Here is a 21551-nt window from a genome sequence, read left to right as displayed (position 1 = left end):
CAATTTGTGTGTTTATGCATGCCAGCTGGAAAAAGCTCAACCCATTGGAAGCACAGTCTCATTGTGGGAGTTAGACCTGAAAGGGCTTTCAATTTTACTCGGCAAAAAGCATTCCGTTGATTTATTTATTTTTGCTTTTATATGATCGATAGAAACACTGTGCTCTCAATTACCATGGCAGCGGCAAACACATGCAAGTCCGCCACAACTGAAAAGCTCATTTTCTCCTGCATTTTACTCAACTAAAATATATAAACCGAACCGTTTCCATGCTGAATGTTGCTACGATGCTTGTGTGAATGTATACATGAAATATTATTCAATTTTAACATTTTATCTATAACATTTCTTTATAAAACTCCCTGTTCATTGTTTTAAATCATTTAAAGACTCTCCATGATGAAGCAACACATGGAGCACCATGATATTAACGCACAAAGTGACAAAGGCGCTCACACACCAATCAGTCTGACAGCAACAACTGTCGCCAATTTTCCGCTGAGAGTCACCACAGGGTCATTTCAACAGCTGTTCATCTCCCTCAGCCAATCACACAGGAGCAGGGAGATCAACAACCAAGCATAAATACATGCCAATTAAAGAGCCTAAAATTAATCCAAACAGCCAAGCCTTCTTTGTTTTCACAGCTACAAAAGATAAGCAGTTCCTCCTTAGGTTGCAAGGTTTTACAAAAGAATTCATTTTGAAATTAGCTAATTCTAACAATAGGTAGGCAGAACTCTGTATAGGGAAATAACAAATGATGTGACTATTAGGGCAAAAACCAAGTCAGCACGCAGAAACAGCGTGTTAAAAAGTAATTACACTTTCACCGCTTCCATTGAAATTAAGGGCCTAAGCAGAAGCCAGGTGCTGCAAATCTAATTCACTTGATTAACCAATCATCTGCAGGTGTGGGCTCCTCTTTGAGAGCCTCTGTTTCGGAAAACTGCTCGTCTGCATCATTTAGACAAGCAACTGTCAAGTGTTATGAGGGCACTTTAAACTTGCTGGGATTTATTACTCTGCAACTTACAATTTAGATTCTTTTCAACAGTCAAGTAGCTTTACTGTGAAGCAACATGACGTCTGCACCATGCAGTCATGATGTCAAAACTCATTCCTCTGGACATCAAAGTTTTCCAGAGGTAAACGTGAGACTTTCTATCTGGCAGTTTGACAGGAGGTGGGTCATAGAGCTGTACCATAAGGTTACCTCGCATGGACAAAGGTCCGAAGAAATCTTAGGCTTCAAACATCTCATGGAGCACTTTTTAATCCATCAGCCGAAAATGTAATGGAAACCGACCAAGACATGGCTGTCCAAATAAGGTGAGAGGCCAGAAAGACTGATCAGAGAAGCAGCCAAAAGGTCCACAGTAAGTCTGGGAGAGCTCAGGTGGGGGAATCTACATACAGGGCAACCATTCATTGTACGCTCTACAAATCTGGCCTTTATGGAAGCGTGGCACAAAAAAAAGCCAATACTGAACGAAAGTTCAATTTAAAGTTTGTAACAAGCCTTGCAGGACAGAGCAAACAAAGACGAAGGTGCTCTTGTCAGTTTTTAGCCCATATCCAACATGTTTTACATGAGCAGAAAACGAACATCACCCTGAACTCACCATCAGCATGGTAAAACATGGCAGCATCATGCTGTGGCAATGTGACAAAATATACTTTTGCAAATCACTCCCATTGGGGGAACTTTGTAATAGGCCTTTTTTACATCTACATTAATTGTACCTTCAAAAAGGTTCTGACAACTGCAATTATGATACTGTTTTGCATATTAAAGCAGCCTTACCTAGCAGCAACAGAACATCAGCACCTTGCAGTATGCATAATGGAAAATCCCTTAGATTAAATAGTCCAGAGGCAAGTGTGAAGCCATCTGTCTGACAGTTTGACTTGAATAAAGCCATGCAGAGCAGGATCATGATCCTGCTCTGCATGGTGAAAGGTCTAATAATACTTCCAAGTATTGCCGCTAGAAGTGGTTCTACTGATTATTGAAACATCAGGTGCGCTTATTAAATACTAACAACACATTGATGGTCTCTGGTTATATTTACCTAATGTTAAGACAGACGAGTAAAATTTGCAATTAAATTATGTTTTGATATCTGGTAAATTTAAATACAAAAATGTTGTTATTGCTTTTTACTTCGCTTTTCGTCAAGGTGAATACCATGGCAACTGGAGAAGACCTTGGCTAACATGTAAACTCCAGTACCATCCTAAAGGACTGTGACAAAGTATATGGCAGACTCTCAGATTTATGTTTATTATTCATGTAAATCTCAATGACTGTAAACCATCTTCAGTTTTTTAATACTTTAAATTGTACCAAGCACATATTACATATAATAACTATATTAGTTAATTTTTTTCTTTTACTGTTGCACAAAACTAACCTGCAGCACTGTCTGGATTTTGGCAGACACATCAGCCTGCTCGTAGAGCTTGATCTCCTCCTCGTGGGTCACACCCAGAGTGTGTGCAGCGATCTGCTGCATGTGGACCAGAACCACGCTGTGCGCCTGCGCCACCGCTTTGAACTTCTCAAACAGCAGCTCCAGCAGTTCCAACAGCAGCCTGCAGAGGGAGACAGAGAGAGCATAAAGAGAGGGTGTGAGGGAAGATGCAAAGAGGGGGTTATGAAAAGATGAAGAGGACTTAAAAGAATATACCAAGACAAAATTACATTATAGTAAGCAAAAAAAAAAACAAGCAATCTCCACAAACTGTTATTCACCCATGAATTAAAAGATGATGAAAATACAGATTATGCAAACTAAGAAGTGTTTTACAGCTCGGTTTTAATTTGCAACTCTCTCAGACAGAGACTTGAACATTTTTCCTGCGTTAATAACCCAGCACCTGGATGCCCCTACATGGATCCAAATGAAAAGCCACTCTCATTAGCTCTAAATGGCTCTGGTTGAAGAAGAGAAAGCGCATCCAAAACCAAACTGGCCTTTCACTAGATTTGAGTGCCCTACTTAGCCCTGAAAGCTTACAGTTGTTTCATATGCTCTAATGCTTTCATATAGTCTGATGTTCCTACATTTGGTACAAGGACGGAGCTTTCGAAGTAAAGAGGGAACACAGGTTATATTAGATGAGGCTGATCATAACGAGTGACTACTTTATTTTAGGGGGGGATTATAGTTAATAATGAAATAATGACACTACCAGCACCCTTTTTGTTGAGGTTTTTGTCATTTTAATCAGTTTTTTCCAACTGGTCGTATCTCTAACAAATGTTAGATACTAATTTGCTGTCAGTTTATTAATTTTAATATGAAATATAGAAAAAATCTGATGTGTTTTTCATCTAGCCCAGGTCTTCTATGTGAAACTTGCCTATCTCAGAGTTTAGTGCAGTTATATCAAACCTCCTGTGGTCTGCATTCTTAAATAGAAAGACATCAGGTGTTTTGTTTGGAGTTCAGTGCAGAGGTTAAATCCCCAAAGGATCCATGTATCAATTTAGGACCACTTTAGAGTCCAACCTCTCCAGCTGTTTTAATTGTATCTTCAGCCCCTGCTACTAATGAGCCTGTTGTGCTCATGGACCTTTCAACAAAGTGATCCATTGGGAGGAGTGGTGCTGTAAACCACACTTGGCAAAGTTATTTCTTTATGTTTTCCCTGCCACTTGGTTATGGTCCAGACTGGCTCTGTCCCCTGCTTGCATCTTACGGCTATCTGCTGGACTGTCTCACGGCCTTTTTCCTGTAGTAAACTTTTTCGTGAAGCATTTTCTTTTCATGTGAAAACACAAAGTACTCCACACTTGAGAAGGGGAAGTAAGACGATCAATACCGGTCTAAACTTTCTACAAATAAAATTGTAAAATAGTGTTGTGCTTTTGATTGTAGCCAATATTCTTTGGAACCACCTTTTCACTGCATCTGCTGCACATTCAGAGGCTAAAACCATTGCCTTTTCATTTTTGCAAAATAACTGAAACTTGGGGAGTGTCTATGAACATCAGTGGTAAAGTCTTGCCTTATATTCTTAATTTGATTTAGGTATGGACTTTTATTAAGCAATTCTAAGATATGATTGTTACTTAACGAAGAATCTTTTGGAACGTTGCCCTGCTAAAATGTGAACCTTCACCCCAGTCACAATGTTTTGCAGCTCTGACAGGTTTTTCTCCAGGAATATCCCGTATTTAGCTCCGTGCTTTCGTCCTTCAGCTCTGACTAGCTTCCCTCTCCGCGCTGAAGAAAAGCAATCCCACAGTATGATGCTGCCACCACCATGCTTCCCTTGGGGATTGTGTTTTCAGGGTAATGTTCATTATTAGCGTTCTACAAAAAGTAGCATTTGGCATGTTGGCCAAAAGGTTTTGGTTTAATCTGACAGGAAAAACATTCTCAGACATGTGACAGCTACATGGCTTGTGGTAAACTTCAAATGGGAATTTTAAGGCTTTCTACTTGACAATGCCTTTTTTTAAAATTACATAAGAGCTAGACTTGTGAAATGCACAACAAATAATTGTCATGTCAACATATTCTTTCACCTGAGCTGTGGATCTCTGCAGCTTCTTCAGAGTTGCCATAGGCTTCCTGTCTGCTTCTCTGGTTAATACAATCCTTGCCTGGCCTGTGAGTGTAGTATAACATGCCTTATTAGACTGTAGTTATGCCATACTCTTTCCAGTTCTGGATTATTGATTAATTAAACAGCACCCCAGGATATGTATAAAGCTTGAACATTCGTTTTATTAGCAAACTTTTACTATTTACTTATTAGATGCCTTCTGAAAGTAATTGGTTGCACTAGATTGTATTCAGGGTTATCAGCATGAAGCTGCCTGAATACAAATGCATGTCACACCTAAAATTGTATTTGTAAATACTACTGAAACCCATATATATTTGTTCTTCCACTTTACTATTATGCACTACTTTGTCTTGGCTTAACACATAAAATCCCAACGAAAGACATTGAAGCTCATGACGATAAAGTTGCAAAACAAATCCCAAATTTCAAGGACTAAAAAAAAAATGAGTGAATATGCACAGGAGAAATGAAGATCCAGAGATATCACTTTCTACTTTGACCTTGTCACCTTTTGCCAATACCTTACCAGGCTCTCCACCACTCACATTTATAGACAAGACACTGAAGTGTAGACAACCGAGTCGTCCTCGTTATCTCACAGCGGAGGCCATCCTAATCCATATCGTCTGTTCCTTGAGACCTCTCGTCTCATTTCCTCTCAGGATCGAAGCTGACACTAGTCGCTCATGAACAGTCGAGAGAAATAGCAGAGAGTCTCTGACTAACTGGCCAGCAGCAGGAAAATGCGTGACTCCTTTTAGAAGGACAACAGCAGCATAAAAACTAGATTATCATTAGACTGAGCGTCAGTCAAAGATCATTAAATTACTGTAAATAGAGTTCCAACGGGCTGAGTGAATGCCTGTGAAATATTAAGTGCGCCAGGTCATGATGCTGTCAGGAAAAAGCGGATGTCATTCGCACAGATTTGTCACAGAGCCATTTCCAGTGACTTCTCTGCTGAACAGGTGTAAAGAACTAAAATGACGAGTTATCCATCTCATGTTCAATGTGCTTGTCCATGTTTTTAATTGTCTATAAAAGTACTTTGACTTTTATTTCAACCCATTATTACTCTATAGATCCTCACAGACTGAACAGGAGAAAACACACGGACAAAAAAGGTTTCCATCTTCTTTCCTTCATCAAGCATTTCTTTATACAATCAATCCTTTAAAGTGGTTTATGAAAGGGATGGACTGCTTTTTAATTACAAAATAAATCAAAAGATTATGAAGTGCAATTGTATTCAACTCCTTTATTAGATACAACTAAACAGTGCCTCTGTATGTACTTTGATTTCAATATAAATAGAGCTGTCCTGCGAAGGCCTCAATGGTTTGTTAGAACATTGGTAAACAAACAGCATCAACAAGATAGTAGACAATGTTCCAAGCTCTGAACATCTGACAGAACTGTTTAATCGATTATGATACAATTACAAGCCTACCAAGACATGGTCATCCACCTAAAACTAAAAGGCAGGCTCTCCATGGTCACATTGGAGGAGCTGTGTTTTAGAGCTTTTTCTTGTCACTTTTTGACATGCATTTCCAGTCCATGTTTGGCTTGCTGTTCACTCTTAGTTTCTGAGTAGATCTTCTGTGCACCGTTTGGTTTCCCTGGTTCTGGTAAACTCAGTTAATGTCATTTCCCAGCCTATTTTCCTGCTTCTTGTTCATTAATCACTGTCCCAGCATCTATTCTTCTCATTTCAGTCAATTCTATATCGGTCCCTCCAGCTGTTCACCAGCCATGCTCAAGATCCTATACTTCCCTTCTCACTTCCTGTGTTTCTTGAATGGTTTATTTTGTGGATGCTGTGCTGCCCTTTACCTAGTTTCTGAAGGCTTTTAGAATGAATCGTTTTAGTGCTCATTCCACTTCACTCTGCTGCCTGCTAGTATCTTTGTGAAGTTAAGATGTAGAGACAGGAGTTGGCTTTCTACGAAGTTAAATAAGAGTAACTAAAAAAAAAAAAAAGTTACTGCTGTTTAAGCAATAGAGTTTAAAGTGTTGCCTGCTGGTCTGCAGTGCTATAAAATATAGTGTGCAATATTCAAGACCATTGTTCCCAACAAGTGCTACATCAGGTGGAGTTTCCATAGCAACAAGCATTGACTTTATATTAAAGTGAACATAGAGAGAACTAGCAGTGTATGCATTGAAATACAAAGACACACACAAACTCCTAAGTGTTAAGTGCTCACAGACATACACAGGCAGGCAAATTCAGAAACAATCTGCAGGGCGCAGGACATAAAATGAGCTACATGGTGGCCTATTACACCGAGGCCAGATGAGATTCGGCTGGCAACAAGAGAAACAAAGCAGACGGGGCTGGAGAGAACAGCCCTGACAGAAAACAAGACGTTCCTCCTAAACGGTTCGAGATCAGTGGACTGAGACCTGTGCTTCTTTGGACCGCAAGCAGCATGTGTATGTCTGCAGCAGCTAACGTGACTGCTTTTAAAATGCGGCAGTCCTATAAGGCAGGTGTACAACTGCTTGAATGTGTGTATGGGTGTGTTTAATCATGACATGTCTTTGTTTAAAGCAGGGCAGTGTTTGTTTTCACAGTCTGAGGCCGGCTGTCTCTCCAGTGCTTGGCTTTGCTCGGTTTCACACCTGGTTGACTGTCTGACTATGAGCACTGTGGGACTATATTCAAAACATTTTTGTATCTGAGTTTACAGTTTGCTGTAAATTTATCCACAAGACCCATGACAGTCAGCATATTGATATCGACGCGATAATCAACTCTAGTGTTTAACTAAGAACCTGCAGAGAGAAAGACAATCCTTGACTCCTCCAATCAATGGACAGAGTGGCCGTCTCTTATTTAATAACACTGGAAAACAGATCCTAATGGGAATACTATGGTTTCAAAATAATAAGCAAACAGACAGCTTAATAATACACTTACACAGATACAATTCTGCTGGGGATACAAGTGGCAGCTTTATTAAGATATTTTTCAGAGATAATACCAACTGCAGCATGCTGCTGTTTATAATCCATTTTTTAACTTCAATTTAATCTTCTTATAAAGGCAATATTAGTATGGTTTTCAAATCTTTCCTTTAACAAAACTCCTTGTATCTTCATCTTTAGGACTTTCTGGTTAAACTTTATTTTTTTTCAAATGAACCCAAATATGTTTAAGCATGGAGTCCTTGGACTGTACTGTACCTTGGCTGGCTCTCCTGGGCTAGATTTTCTCCTCTCTGGTAAGCGTGATCTGCTATCTGAGTGGTGGATCTCTTGACGATCTGTTTCAATTCAGGCTCCAGTCGCTCCATTATGGCTTTAGTGGTATCGGGAAGTTTCTTCAGTTTGGCAAGAGCCTGCAGAAAATGACCAAGACGTAGCTTCAAGCAAAACCACCAAATATATAATAACAGGTAATGTAACCATAAGAAGGTATTTTTAAACCCTTTGACCTTTTTCAGTTTGTCAACCATACAAACGTCAAAGAATTTCCTCAGGATTTAATGTGATACACCGACACAACTGTAAAGAAGGACATTTCTACAGAGCTTCTAAAATATTTAACAAAAGAAAAATCTGTTCCCTTTACCCCTAAATAAAGTCTAATAAGAGGCCACCTACTCTGTACAGAAGGTATACCAGCATCCCAGCAGTGTGATAATAGCACCGCCATTTTTCACTGTTGGGATCATGTGTTTAGGATTATGTGCAGGGGTGAAAGTGAGCCGGTACGGTCCGGTACTGCGTACCACTAAAAGATTCTGCGCCGGTACACAGTACCGGGAAGAGCTGCTGTCTGCTACGAAGCCGTCATCCAGAACCAGTTACGGCTGCAAAAATTCACGAACACACAAAGAAGATCAGATCTGCCACCAATAGGCAGTCTAAAACACAACTTAATCTGTTTATAAATATAGTTATTTTCCCCTCATTCCAGATTGTTTCTGAACTGTTCTGCTATGCTGGAGCCTCAATGCTCCTGCTTTGCTTCTCTGCTCGAGGCTTTTGTGAATGGCCAGTCTTTAAAACGAGCACCGCTATGTTTATTGTCTGTCTGCTCGCTGCTAAATACCCCAGTTAAAAGCAAAGGGAGAGAAACTAGTTGTGTTTCATGTTATTTTGTTGAATTACAACACAGTTCAGATCGAAAACAACGCTTACGATCAGAGATTTCACATTCACTACATGAGAGCGCATGCGCACTTACCTCCGAAACAGAGCGGTTGCCAAGATCGGTGCGTTCAATTTAATGGACTCGGATATTTTACACAGGTGGTGCACAGACATAAAAAACCGCCGCTTGCATTAGGACAGGACGAACAATAAATCACCATCTACAGACTTAAATAAAAACCGCGAAAACAACCGAACTGTCCAATTTTTTATTTAAATGAAATCAAAACTTGACCACAATGCAGAGAACAATGACATATTTGTTCAAAAGAAAAGACGGAAACTGAAGATGAAAAGTTACGCATCGGAAAATGGTTTATCATTGTTTCATACATGGCATTTCTTTAACAATATATATATATTCTACATTCTCCCCCCTCTAGCTCCGCCCCTGAGTACCGGCAAGAATTTAAAACTACTTTCACCCCTGGTTATGTGGGATGTTAAATCTTTCTTAATAAATTGCATTTTGGAAGTAGTAAAACAGACGTGTCGCCCGTGGGGACACTGCAGATATAGTACAGAGGGCTGAATATAAATGCACACCACACTTTTCAGATTTGTATTGTTAGATGTTTTCAGAACCTTTTACCCTTCTCCTGTAATTATGTTCTACTTTGTGTTGTTCTATCACATAAAATCCCACTGAATTACATTCAGGTTTGCACTAGAACTAAATGCGGAAAACTTTAAGAGGTAGAAATATATTTGGGATTAGTTTATTTTACAATTCTTTTGTATTTTTGCTGACTTTTTGCTGAATTTTATAATAGACACATCAGGCCTCCATACCTTGATGAGTATTCCCATGAACTCAGCACTGTTTTCCTCTGGATCCACTTCAGAAAGATCTGCTTGACTCAGATCCCGAATATCCTGCTGCAGTTCACGAACTAAAATAAAAAAAAAATATATAAAATGTATTTAAACAATTAAATAAATATACAAAATCCCTATAGTAGTGTAATTTTCCCCACTGTTGTTTTCTTTTAATACTTTAACATACACCAACACAATTTAATGAATTGCTTTTAGTAAATTTAGATCCTATATCTTTTAAGCTCACACACCTACACCTGCCCCCCACACACACACACACTCTCACCAGCTGAGTTAGCCACATTAGCGGCTAAATTGAGAATGGCAGTATCGAGTGATGCTCTAATTTCCATTAGATGGGGCCTCCCAATTCCCCATCAAAGCACGTTAGGAGAGTTAATGTTTATAGCAAGTTAATGGACTTTGGGTGTATTTCCTTTTTTCACCCATTCCAACTGCAGCTTGTGTAATAATTATGACAATTACTATCTACAAATGAGGTGCTCTAATGCTATTAGACAAAATGGAAAGCCAGGCCTCTGATGGAAGCCGGTTGCCGTGTCGTGACCGCAGTTGTTAACATGGCAGTATATAGGCACTTACTGCCCGGTGGCAGCTAATTGTCACGAGTTCAGTTTGCGTAATGTGAGGGGACGACTGCGGTTGAGCTTTTACTTTTTGGTCCACAGCGTGGGAGAAGTGATCAGAAGCAATTCATTCATTTGTGTGTGTACTCATTTGAGGTCATGGCATGGGAGTGCATACCAATGAGTGGAGAGGACATGACAGGAGATGGAGTTAAAGATGAAACCATGTAAAGAAAGAGGTTTCAAGAAAATCACAGAAGGAGATAACTGCAAAGTTTTCTATAAAAAGAAAAAAAAAAAAAACAATGTCAGTGCATATGAATGTTTAATACCGCACAGAAACCTGCTTGGTATCCACTGATCCAAAACCGGTGAGTCGTTAACTTCGAATGCCAAAAGTAGGTGGTGGAGAAAAAAAGAAGCACCAGCCTTAATATAAAAACTCCGAAACACCCAGGGAATGCCAAGTTATTGCTGGATTAACTTTTTTCATTATCTTCTTGTTTGTGTTCCTCTGTGCTCTGCCTGGAAGAAATGTAGTGCTGACTCTACGCCCCTACCACCGAGAGAGACCTCATACATTTGTGAACACAGTTAGGGTTCTGTAGACTCAGCTCCTACCAGTTTGAGCTTAATAGATGGAGATCTCCTGCTGTGAACGCAGAGACACCGGGTGACTAATGGTACATGTAGGGAGGGGGACGGGTGATGATTATATTGTTAGAAAAGAGATGTTAGATTATGATGATAGCTGAAGATGTTATGACATGTGCTGTGAGGGAAATGTAGGTGTTTTCCTCTGTGCAAACTTTGTACGCATGTGTTTCATGACATTTAAAATGAGTTTTGTCCTTTGTACAGAAAACATGTTTCTGTATATGTGCAGGAAGGACTAATTAAAAAAGCACAACCTTAATAACATGCAAATGAGTGTAAGCCAGAGGGATTTCCTCATAGTAGCTGGAACATTTAAAACATTTAGTCTGGTATGAACAGACTAAATAGACATTAGTTTTATAGATTTTCCTCAGACATACTGTTAAGATTTGTATTCTTCTCGTTCTTATTTCAGTTCTAAAACATATTTACCACTGCTGGATCCAGGTGTGCTGAACTGAGAAGAATCCAAAAGCTTCCGTGGAGTTGACAGGCCGCTCACTTCCAAAACAGGCATCGGAGATGTCTCTTTGGTCAAGGACCTGAGAAGAAAAAAAAGTGAATCAATTATTAAATATTCTACTTTTCATCACACATTTAAATCTAATGGTGCAACTGCATAAAGGATACAAATTCTTATGCTTTTTGGCTCCGGTCCTTTGAAACCAGCTTCAAGTCACTGTCCATGAAGCAAACACTCCGTCTACTTTATAAACCAGGCTGAAAACTTGCCTTTTTGAGAAAAATTATAGTTAAGAGTGGCTTAGGTTATATTAAATAATCTATATTGCTATATTATTAGGCTGTTGGAGAACATACCTCTTTTGCCCACTGAATTTTCTTCAACTACTCTCTATTAATGTGTTATTTGCAACACTAGTTTTGTGTACTCTCTTGAGTTGTCAGAAAGTACTCCTGCTTCTGTGTCGATCTGCGTCTCCTTAATAAACAAGGCAACTAACAGAGCTATTGTGGCTATGATGACTTCATCTACTCTTTGTTTTTCTTTCCAGAATAAAAGTACTCCGGGGCAGGTGCTTTTGTGTTTTCATTTTCTGCGACTCCTTTCCTTTCCAGCCAGTCCCAGCAGATGGCCATTGAAACCGAGCCTGGTTCTGGCGGTTTCTTCATGCTAAACAGGAGTGCTTCCTTTTCATTGCCACAACATGCCTGCTCAGGATGAAGCAATGTCAACAGCTGGATGTAATTACCTCTTTAGACCAACTGGGATATCATCAAGTGAATGTGACTCTATCACACTATAATTTGGGTTGAATTGGACAATATGTTTGCTCTGAATCTGTCTCATTTATGATTGAATAATACTGATTTGAATTTTCTTTGAATGGAAACTGGATCTGTTGTCCTGTAAAGTGCTTCCATATGACTTTTGTTGTAAAATGGTGGCATCTAAAAACATCTTAAACCTTCACTGGTGTAGGCAATAATCTCTGATTGCATCTCTGCTTGGTAAGGGTGGTGCTGCTTTCCAATGAGCCATTTATCAAGCTCGAGGTGGGAAGCAAATCCAGGTCTGTTAAGTTAGGCGGCATAAACACTGTGTGCCTGTTAAGTGAGTGGGCTGCATGGAGGCTGGTGCGTTGTTAGCGGCAACCCAATACAGGAGGGTCAGGACCTGTCACTAGCTGACCCTTATCAATAAATCATTGTGCTTCACCAACCCACTGCCACTGTAATTATAACACCCCCACAAATACACACATGTAAAAGTGCAAACAGCACTTTAAATGAATGCTTTCCATGAAACACTTAAGCAATAAATGTGTGTTCCAAGCCTGTGGTGGCGAATTATTGCTAATAGGTTAGACGGTGGAATAAGGAAAGTTAGAAACTGCCCTTCAGGTCACAGTTAACCACGTAGTGGCTGTCCAACCTATTCAGTCATTTAGAAAATCAGAAACACAAGAAGGTTGTACCAAGAAACACAGCAGATAAAACAGGTGAAATAATATATGCACTGTATGCTTCTCAGATGTTCGTACAACCAATTCTGGCGTAAACTACGAGTTACATCATTAGTTTTGAGCAAAAACCGGCGTTTACTGCCAACAAACAAAACTTTTGATTTTCATCTGAGCAGCAACACGTTAGAAAAGGTTTAACTATTCATAATGCTGATGGTCTTGGTTCATTCAGAAAATAATTGCTCTCTTTTAGACAGTTGTCATGACAATATTGTATGTAAGAAAAAAGTGTTTTACTGAACCTTACAGTTATTCATAAATGAAACAACTTTCTTATTCTACATTGTAGAGCCTTATAGACCAATAAGTTGAACCCAACGTGTATTTTTATTAAAGGAACGTAACATGATAGAATGAAAATCCACCATAAAGTTAGATTGAAAATTATTGCAATAAAACAAAAAAGGTTTTTAAATTAGGAAATGATGTGTTAAGAGTAGTTGAAATCCCCCTTTACCCTGAAACTCGACCCGCATTTTTGTCCTTGTTCTTGTGTCCGAGGCGACTTGTGGATTTTATGTAGAGGTGCCGGTGCAGCTCGTCGATTAGCACCAAGTGGATGTTAAGCTTCTTGTTTTTCAGCTCCAGACGAAGATCTCCTAGCCCTTCAACCTGAAACAAGGGGCCTTCCAGGGACTTCACTGCTGTCACCTGCAAAATACAAGCCAAGACGGTGTTATCCTCCGTGGTGCTTTATGAAATGAGTGGAAAGGAACAAATAATTACTGAATGAGCTACAACGCATTAATGACTTCACATGAAAATGAATTTTTTATTTGTGTATGTAGAGTAATAAAAGAACAACACACTAACTTATGACAAGGCATATAGTGTATTCAACTGGGATTTTACGTGATATACCAACACAAGGTAGAACATGGATGATTTTCAAATTTATTTTTACAACTCAAACAAAAAACTGTGGCTTCTAAATGTATTCACCCCCCTTTATTCTAGTCCCCAAAATAAAACCCAGTGCAACCAAATACCTTCAGAAGTCACCTTACACCTAAGTCATGGTGACTCTGGAGGAGCTGCAGAGATCCACGGCTTAGGTGGGTAAGAATCTATTGGCCGGTCCGCTATTAGTGATGAAAAACATGGTGTTGGCAGAATCGTGCTGAGGGGATTTTTTTTCTTCGCGTGGACAGGAAACGTGATCAGAGTTGATGGGAAGACTGAGCTAATTACAGGGCAATCCTGCAAAAGACTTGAGAATGGGGCAGTTCTGTTGTCTAGCAGGACTTTTCACACCGTGAATTTTCTGAACCACAAAATGAATGCACTGGTAATGCTAATAAGTTATTGTCATGTTACGCATTTTTTATGCAAAAGCAAGTTTGGTTTTTATTTCACAACTTTTTATGCTAAAGCAAAAAAAAAAAAAAAACAATAATAGTCTCTTTTGCTAAATTGAAAAAGTGACATAGTATAACTTTATTATAGGTTGACTTGAAATGTGAATAATCATGATACATTTTTTTAACAGATTTGAGTCTAATTAGTTAATTTTTATTCATCGATTAACAGCCCTAGTCTTTATTAATAGAACTGGGTGTTCTGTATCCAGTCCTCTAATTTCCATAATATATGTGATGCATAAACGTTCATCAGTCATATGCTCCTAAGTCATGCCATGCATTTTTAAGATTAATCCATTATTCTTCTTCCTGCCCTTTTTTGTATTAACAAAGCTGCAGCAGTTATGCCAGTTTAGTTTAACAAATTCCTGGCAATAAATAAAATGTCCCTATGTGTAATCGTGTGTTAATAAGGATGCATTAAATGTGTGCATTAAATGAACAAAGAGCCAGATGATATAACTGCAAAAAAGAATATCTGCATGGTCAGGACAGGCCAGGAGGGGAACAGTTAGCAGCGGGAGAAGTAGGGAGTGAGGGGATAATGTGGTGGGCAGGGGGTATGGGTCAAGTGTGTGCTGATGCAAATGAGATTCAGACTAGTAAGTGGATGAGTTAATGTGCTTCAGCCACCTTTAATAAAATATAATAACTCCTTATGCCAGCAAGGCTTTGCATGTGATCTCTGTGTGCTTGTACAGTACACACTTCTCAGATGTGTCTCTGTCTAATTACATGTGTGATTGTGTGTCAGTAAATGACACAAAATGTGGGTGTGTGTGTGTGGAGGGGATGATGAGGGAAGACTGCTTAACATCATTACAGAACAGGCCCGTCAGCATAATGAGAAATATGAACCCTCTAGTGAATTTGCAAAGAGAAGAGAAGGTTCTTCTCCACTCCAAGTGGCATTTCTCCTGAGCACACCTGGATTTAGTGATACAACAGGAACAAGGGCACGAAAAGGAAAGGTAGGTTTTTATAAGCCACACCCATGGGATGTAATACTACCATTCCAGAGTACAAAGAGTGCTCAGTTTGAATTTTAATTGAAGAGATAAGCCTGGTAAAAAAAAAAAAAATATGCATGCACACAATGTTAGCCAGAATAAGCCACAGAGAAGGCTAGCATGTTTGTCCCTGGAAATTAAACAGATGCTACAGTACAGGAACAATGGGTTATGCATGCAAATATTACACTGGTTTGCAGAGGTGTGATCTAATTTTCTTCAACAGTTGTTCAAATTAACCAGTTTCAAAGAAGGTAATACAAGATTATCGGATTATTATTAATTTCTTAGTATGTTTTTAAGTAGTTAAAGCTGTTGGACGATTCCTGCTGAATTATAACACAAGCACACATCTCTACTTAATGAGATACCGATTAGGTCATCATCTTAGTCTGAAAGCTTCAAACAAAAATGCTCATATTACTCAGACAGATCCACTGAAATATAAAATCAGATAATCAAGAAATGTTGCTGTTGTCTATTAAATTTTTCCTGAGCTTTTAACTCAAAATTGAGGCAAAAAATAAAGTAGGGGACAATTCAGCCCTCATGTAGAAAATGTTTGGCTTTGCTTGTGTTTAGTGTGCCGCTGTGCGAATCCGACTGTGTTATGCTATAATTTAGATTGAACTGGGTTGTGTGCAGATTGAACTGGGTCTCGACACATAATTGGATTGAAATGAAAAGAATTAGATTGATTTAAATTGAATCTAGACCAAACTGGATTCTATGTAATTGGATATGAACTTGACTTGTTTGTACTGTAAATTGAATTGAGATGATATTTGCTGTGACTTGGATCTATATTAATAAACTGAATTGAATGAAATTAATATGAAATGAAGTGAGTGTGACTTACAGAATAATCCTGAAAGTGCCATAAAATCTAAACTGACGACAGGTGGAGGTAAAAAATGAAGATACTGATATGCTCTATAAACTTTTTATGGTATTAATGTGGTTTTAATAAATGTCTGCAACATCTACTCATTTTAACTGTCTTTTATTTATCTCAGGGTGAACTGCCTAGTCTTGTCATTAATAAATCAAGAAGATATTCGTTACGTGCATCAGAATCACTTGACAAAATATTTTTATTTTATAGGAAACATTTGCACCTACTTTAGTTTAAGAATCAGTAAGTTTTAATACATATATCAAATAAAAATGCCAACAGAGAAAAACCCACTAACTGCCACTAACAGCATGTTCAAATATAAAATTGTTGTTTGAAGGGCCTAGGAGCACTTTCTAGATGCCAGCAAAATGGCTGCATTCTCAAAAAGTAAAGCCCATTTAAAGTTCGCACGACAAAGGAAATGCATCCAACTGACTTTGAACTTTTTACAACCTTTTATAAACGCACTGTACTGACAGAGCACAGGTTGAATGAGTTCCATTTTCTTCCACCCTCACAAAGAGGATTTTTCACGGTCTCGTGGTTGCGCCACCGTTTCTCTTTTTTCCTCCTCCTCCTCAGATAACCCCCATTCTAGCAAACTAATTATTAGCAGGTTCTGGAGGAGAAAGATGTGTGGGAGTGACATTGGACGGGTAAGAGGAAAGGGAAAGCGACAGATCACAGAGCCTGGTCGTTTAGTCGTCAATGCCAACCTTCACCCACCCTGCTGAGGATACTGCAAAACAAATCAAAAGTACAACAGTGCACGTCTGCAGTGGCCTCACAGCACTTAGATGGTGCGAGTTGCACCCACTGGACCATTCAAGGCTAGAAACTGTTTCTTTAAAAGCAGAAAAAGAAGCAAAGAAATCAATCTTTGGTAGCAGCAGTTTGTAAGCACTTGTGTTTACGTTTGTGTTTACGTGCACATCCAATAATTCTGAAAGGCAACGCCATCAGCACTGCCTCGTGTGTCAGTAGGTAAAGGTAAAATACATTTAAAACGGCAAAAGTTCCACTTTCTCAACACTTTACTCACCAACATGTCAGTGGCATGAAGGTAGTGCTTGCTCGCCATATAGGTCTCCAGACGCTGAGGAACCTGTTTGATGCTTTCAATTTCATCCAGCAGCTGAAGGACATGCTTGTGTTCAATGCCTTCTATCCACAGCTTCCTCAGCTCGTCCCTCTTACAATGGAGCAGCATTTTGCAAGACAGCAGATTCTCCTTCACCTGCAGAACCAAAGGAGAAAAAGCAATAGGTAAGAATGTTCCAGAATATCAAGTTTAAAGTCATTTTCAGTGTAAATGTCAGCCGGGATAGGGGGAGGGATTTTGTGCTTTCAGAGTGTTCACTCTAATAAAAGTACAGTGATTAGAGATTCATCGCTTATGACCTAAATTTGTGCATCTTTGATAGATTATAATCGAGTTCTGCTTGGAAGCAGCACTTCAACAGAAGAACGACTCTGAAATAAAAATAATCGGTTTTGAGTTTTCATAACAAGGTCTTTAATTTTTGCTTTGGAGTCCCTGAATTACCTCAATAAGGAAAGTTAAGGGATTTGTTTTTTCTCTTCTGATTTAGTGGGGCTTGTTTTTGGACATCTGGGCCTGTTGGTACCAGACGTTCAGAGCAAAGCACACAGGCCAACAAATTCACACCCCGAATGCTCAGACCTCATCTAAACAAAAACACATTACAACTACAGTTTTAGTAAAAGCAGAAATACATTAAGTCAACAGCAACATTAATGTTGAAATGTGCATCATATCTTTGGAGTTAATCAGGTAATAAAATTCTTGAATTTATTTATGTGCCTTATCATATGAAGTGTGTTAAGTATAGGTGAAATAATAAAAATATATATATTTTTAGAAACCTTCAGATAGCAGCAATACTATATATTAGTCGAATGTCTGATGAGTGTTAAATAAGGTCAGAGTTTGGTTCTTAATTGTGTCTCAGACTGTACTGCATTCAGACTGCTAAACCCTTCTTCTCACCTGTTTAATCTTATTGCGGGAGCTGGTGATGCGCTCTGTGATGCTCTGGTAGGTCCGGATGGCAGTGGTGAGTTCTGCATAATGCTGAACAATCAGTTTATCTAAATCCCTATCGCATGTTTCAAAGGCCTCCTCCAGGCGTCCTTTCTCCGTCTCTCTGTCCTGCACGTCGTCACTGCTGGAAAGAGTCCTGAAAAAGAGGCAAAGGGAGGCAGTAAGACATATGTTGCACCTAGACTAAATAATAAACAATAAAACCAGATCCATGAGTGTACAGATTTTAATGTGTTAGCATAATACAAACATGCTCTGTATCACTACTGAGGACTTAATAAATACATTACCTTACGAAAGTATTCACACCCCTCAACGTTTCAGACTTTGTCACATTACAGCCCCAAACTTATTATATATTTTTTAATTTAATCTTTGATAGACAAACACAAAGTAGTACATGACTGCAAAAAGAAAAAAAAAAAGTCAAATTCAACAAACTGGCTTTAAATGTTACTGAATAAGTAAAAGGTCCTCCTGTGTGAGAACATACAGAAAGCGGGTAGACAGCTTTACGAAAACATCAGATGTTATGCAGTTGTTAAAAGAATGAGAAAGGCCACGCAAAGGACAACCAAGGTGCTCTGGTCAGATAAGACCATAACTGAGCTTTTTGGCCAGTACAAAAAATGCTACAACTGGCAGGAAACTAACACCGCACACGACCCTGGCCTGAACAAACTGTAACAATGGTGAAACATGGTGATGGCAGCATCATGCATAATAAATTAATCTTTAAAAAAATATATATATAAATGAATGAAGATTACAAAAATATTGTACGTTCTACATGTGCAAAGTTGATAGAAACATACCCCAGAAGACCCAAGTGCAGAAAAAGGGGGTTAAAAAAGTTTTGACTCAGGGAGGGCATAATACAAATGCATGCCACACTTTTCAGATTTTTGCCTGTAAAAACGTTAGCAAACCATGCAGCACGCTGCGTTGGTCTGCAACACAAAACAATGAACGAAACATTAAAATTTGTGGTTTTAACTTTGAAAAATTTGAAATTGTTTAGGCTGAATGAATACGTATGCAGGTCTATCTTAAAGTAAATGTGGCATTTAAGATGTTCAGCAAGGGTTTCAACACGATTTGTTTTTGTTTAATAATTTTCTTTATTTTTCACCAGTGTCTCCTTCGGGTTGTGATGAGAATAAGAAGGTAGCTATAATAATAACTCGTCGCGGATATTAATTTCGTTTTCAAATTAAATAAAATGTTGAAGCCTTTCAAATAATTCTGTTAATGAAATGAGGTAGAAAGCGTGAGTAAACAACCGTTTTTATTTCTATCAGATAGTTTATCATACAGGAAGGATATAGCTACCTCCCATGTAGCTGCTCAAAGCTAGCTATCACTCCGTGTCTGGGTGAAAATATCAGCAGCCTCAAGGCTTTCTCACGTCCTAACTGCACCGCTAGCCTCGCAGATATAATGTTAAATAACCTTACCTTATGACAGAGATGAGAAGACCAGAAGGGTCTTTGTTTTTGCTGACAGCACTCCTATATTTGCCTGTTTCAGCTGCCATTTTTCCAGCTGCAGCACTCAAACAGGAAGATGGGAGCGTGAGGTTGCACAAAGGCGTTCTGGGAGTTGTAGTTTTAAAGTGGAAATTAGCGTTACTATGTGCATGTGGCTGACGCAGAAGTTAATATGAAATCAATTACTTGCTGTAGGCTACCAGTTATCCATCCATGCCTGGTTGTTGCACGGTTTTATTCTATTTTGTTGGAGTTAGACGCTAGAAGAAAAAGACGGCTTTGAGAGTGATCACAAAGATGCTGACATGTAGTTTTTTTTTTTTTTTTTAATAAACTCTTGATTTATTTTCTGGTAATTCTGTCTCACAAAGGTTTTGAGTAAATGTATTCCCTATTTAGATCTTACAATCTCATCTACTGTAAGTATCTTTGTATTCCTCCATTCTTCACCCGTGTTTAGGGTACGCTTATGAAGTAATCAGATTTTCTAATGCACTGGTTGGATGATTTGATGCTAAAAAACACAATTTTTCAATTAATTGTATTCATGAGATTTCACCCAAAAACTAACATGTGCACTTTTAAATGTCTTCTATGAAAAAAAAATAATAAAAATCTTCAATGATGCTTTTTGCTCTATTAATTCACCCTCTGGTGATTGCTTAACTCTGCACTTTGTGTAGTTCAGACTGTGGAAATAGAATGTGGCCCATTCTTTTTAGGTTGCAAAAGCCTAACAGTTTGACAGCAGCATGGAGGTTTGTTTTTATACCCACTGAAATTATAATTATTTATTTATTTATTTATTTATGCCACAAGGTCTGTTGCTATTTAAATACATCCACACATCCAATCCCAGATGTCCAGATCTAAAGAAACTTCTGCCCTCCAGCATCCATTAATCTCACATATATAAGACTTACAATGCAGCTTCCATGAATGAAGTGAGTATGTAAAGAAGTAAGTCTTTCTTATCTGTTTTCTTTATTTAAACAGGAAAAATCTCAGCATCCAAGAATATGCACAGCTACAATTTGTTACAATTAACCATTCTTTAGTGCTATTATCTATAATCTAGTATCAAAGAACAGAATAATATTACTTTACTGTTAAATTTTCACTCCGGTCCTCCAGAGACTGACATGGTAGAGCAAAGGAGAAAAGAGACAAGCAGTGAAGGTCAGTGAGTTAATAGCCAACCCCATTTAGAACATCTAGTGCTGGTTTTTTAGGGCTCCTGCACCCTGTATCTCTCACCATATCTGCTGTAGCAATGAGAATGGAAGAGAGCATTGATTCTGGAGCAAAGGAGGTCGATCTCCTGCAGCCTGAGTTGTGATTGAAGTGCCGGGAGAATGATGAGATAACATTGTGGGTGATCTTTATTTCTCAGCCACCTCTCCGAATAGCAATTGCTATGTTATACTGGAGCTTTTGTCTGTCTTTAAAAAATGCCTACCAACACCAAGTCTGAGTTAAGTTTCAAAGCTCCTAGCACTTCACCTTACACTGCCAAATAATGTCCCACCAGCCTAGGTAACCCACTGGCACCTTTCTACAAGGTCAAATGCTGTAAAACATATATTTCTTGCTCTGAAAAATTCATGTGTTGAATGAAGAACAAGGTCATATAAACATACCACTGAGCAGCAACACTTCGATCACCTACATTTTAGCTTTCAAAAAGACACAAGGAGGTCTTTGCGTTTGGAATATTGCTTGAAAAACATTGAATTTTTAACACTAAATATAATAATAAAAAAGATTTTATCCACTGACAATTGTGTGATTATTTTGTCTTCAAGTTCTTGTTCTCAAATGTTCATCAACCTAATATTAGTGGGAAAGTCAATAGTGGAGTCAATATGGTAGTAGTACTAGTCAGTGTTTCTTCCTTGGGGAATGACGACACAGCATTAAAGCCATTCAAA

The 21551-nt window shown here is 38.6% G+C and overlaps 1 protein-coding gene across 4 annotated transcripts in view; it reads right to left on the bottom strand.

The window, feature by feature from the left end:
- The window catches only part of exoc4 (exocyst complex component 4), a 143898-nt gene extending 124184 nt beyond the window's left edge, over nucleotides 1-19714 (bottom strand). For all 4 annotated transcript variants that reach the window (XM_047389858.1, XM_047389859.1, XM_047389861.1 and 1 more), the window contains exons 1-8: nucleotides 19588-19714; nucleotides 18077-18266; nucleotides 17108-17302; nucleotides 13254-13447; nucleotides 11244-11353; nucleotides 9541-9641; nucleotides 7777-7931; nucleotides 2418-2598 (exon numbers count right to left, since the gene is read on the bottom strand). In XM_047389858.1, coding sequence (XP_047245814.1) covers nucleotides 2418-2598; nucleotides 7777-7931; nucleotides 9541-9641; nucleotides 11244-11353; nucleotides 13254-13447; nucleotides 17108-17302; nucleotides 18077-18266; nucleotides 19588-19667 — 1206 coding nt within the window. In that variant the 5' untranslated portion in view covers nucleotides 19668-19714. The remainder of the gene's footprint in view (nucleotides 1-2417; nucleotides 2599-7776; nucleotides 7932-9540; nucleotides 9642-11243; nucleotides 11354-13253; nucleotides 13448-17107; nucleotides 17303-18076; nucleotides 18267-19587) is intronic.
- Nucleotides 19715-21551: the final 1837 nt, after the last annotated feature.

This window comes from Girardinichthys multiradiatus, chromosome 17 (genome assembly GCF_021462225.1).
Source record: "Girardinichthys multiradiatus isolate DD_20200921_A chromosome 17, DD_fGirMul_XY1, whole genome shotgun sequence".
In the NCBI taxonomy this organism is placed as follows: Eukaryota; Metazoa; Chordata; class Actinopteri; order Cyprinodontiformes; family Goodeidae; genus Girardinichthys; species Girardinichthys multiradiatus.
The sequence above is the reverse complement of the archived record's forward strand: the minus strand, read 5'-3'. Positions and strand labels throughout refer to the sequence as shown.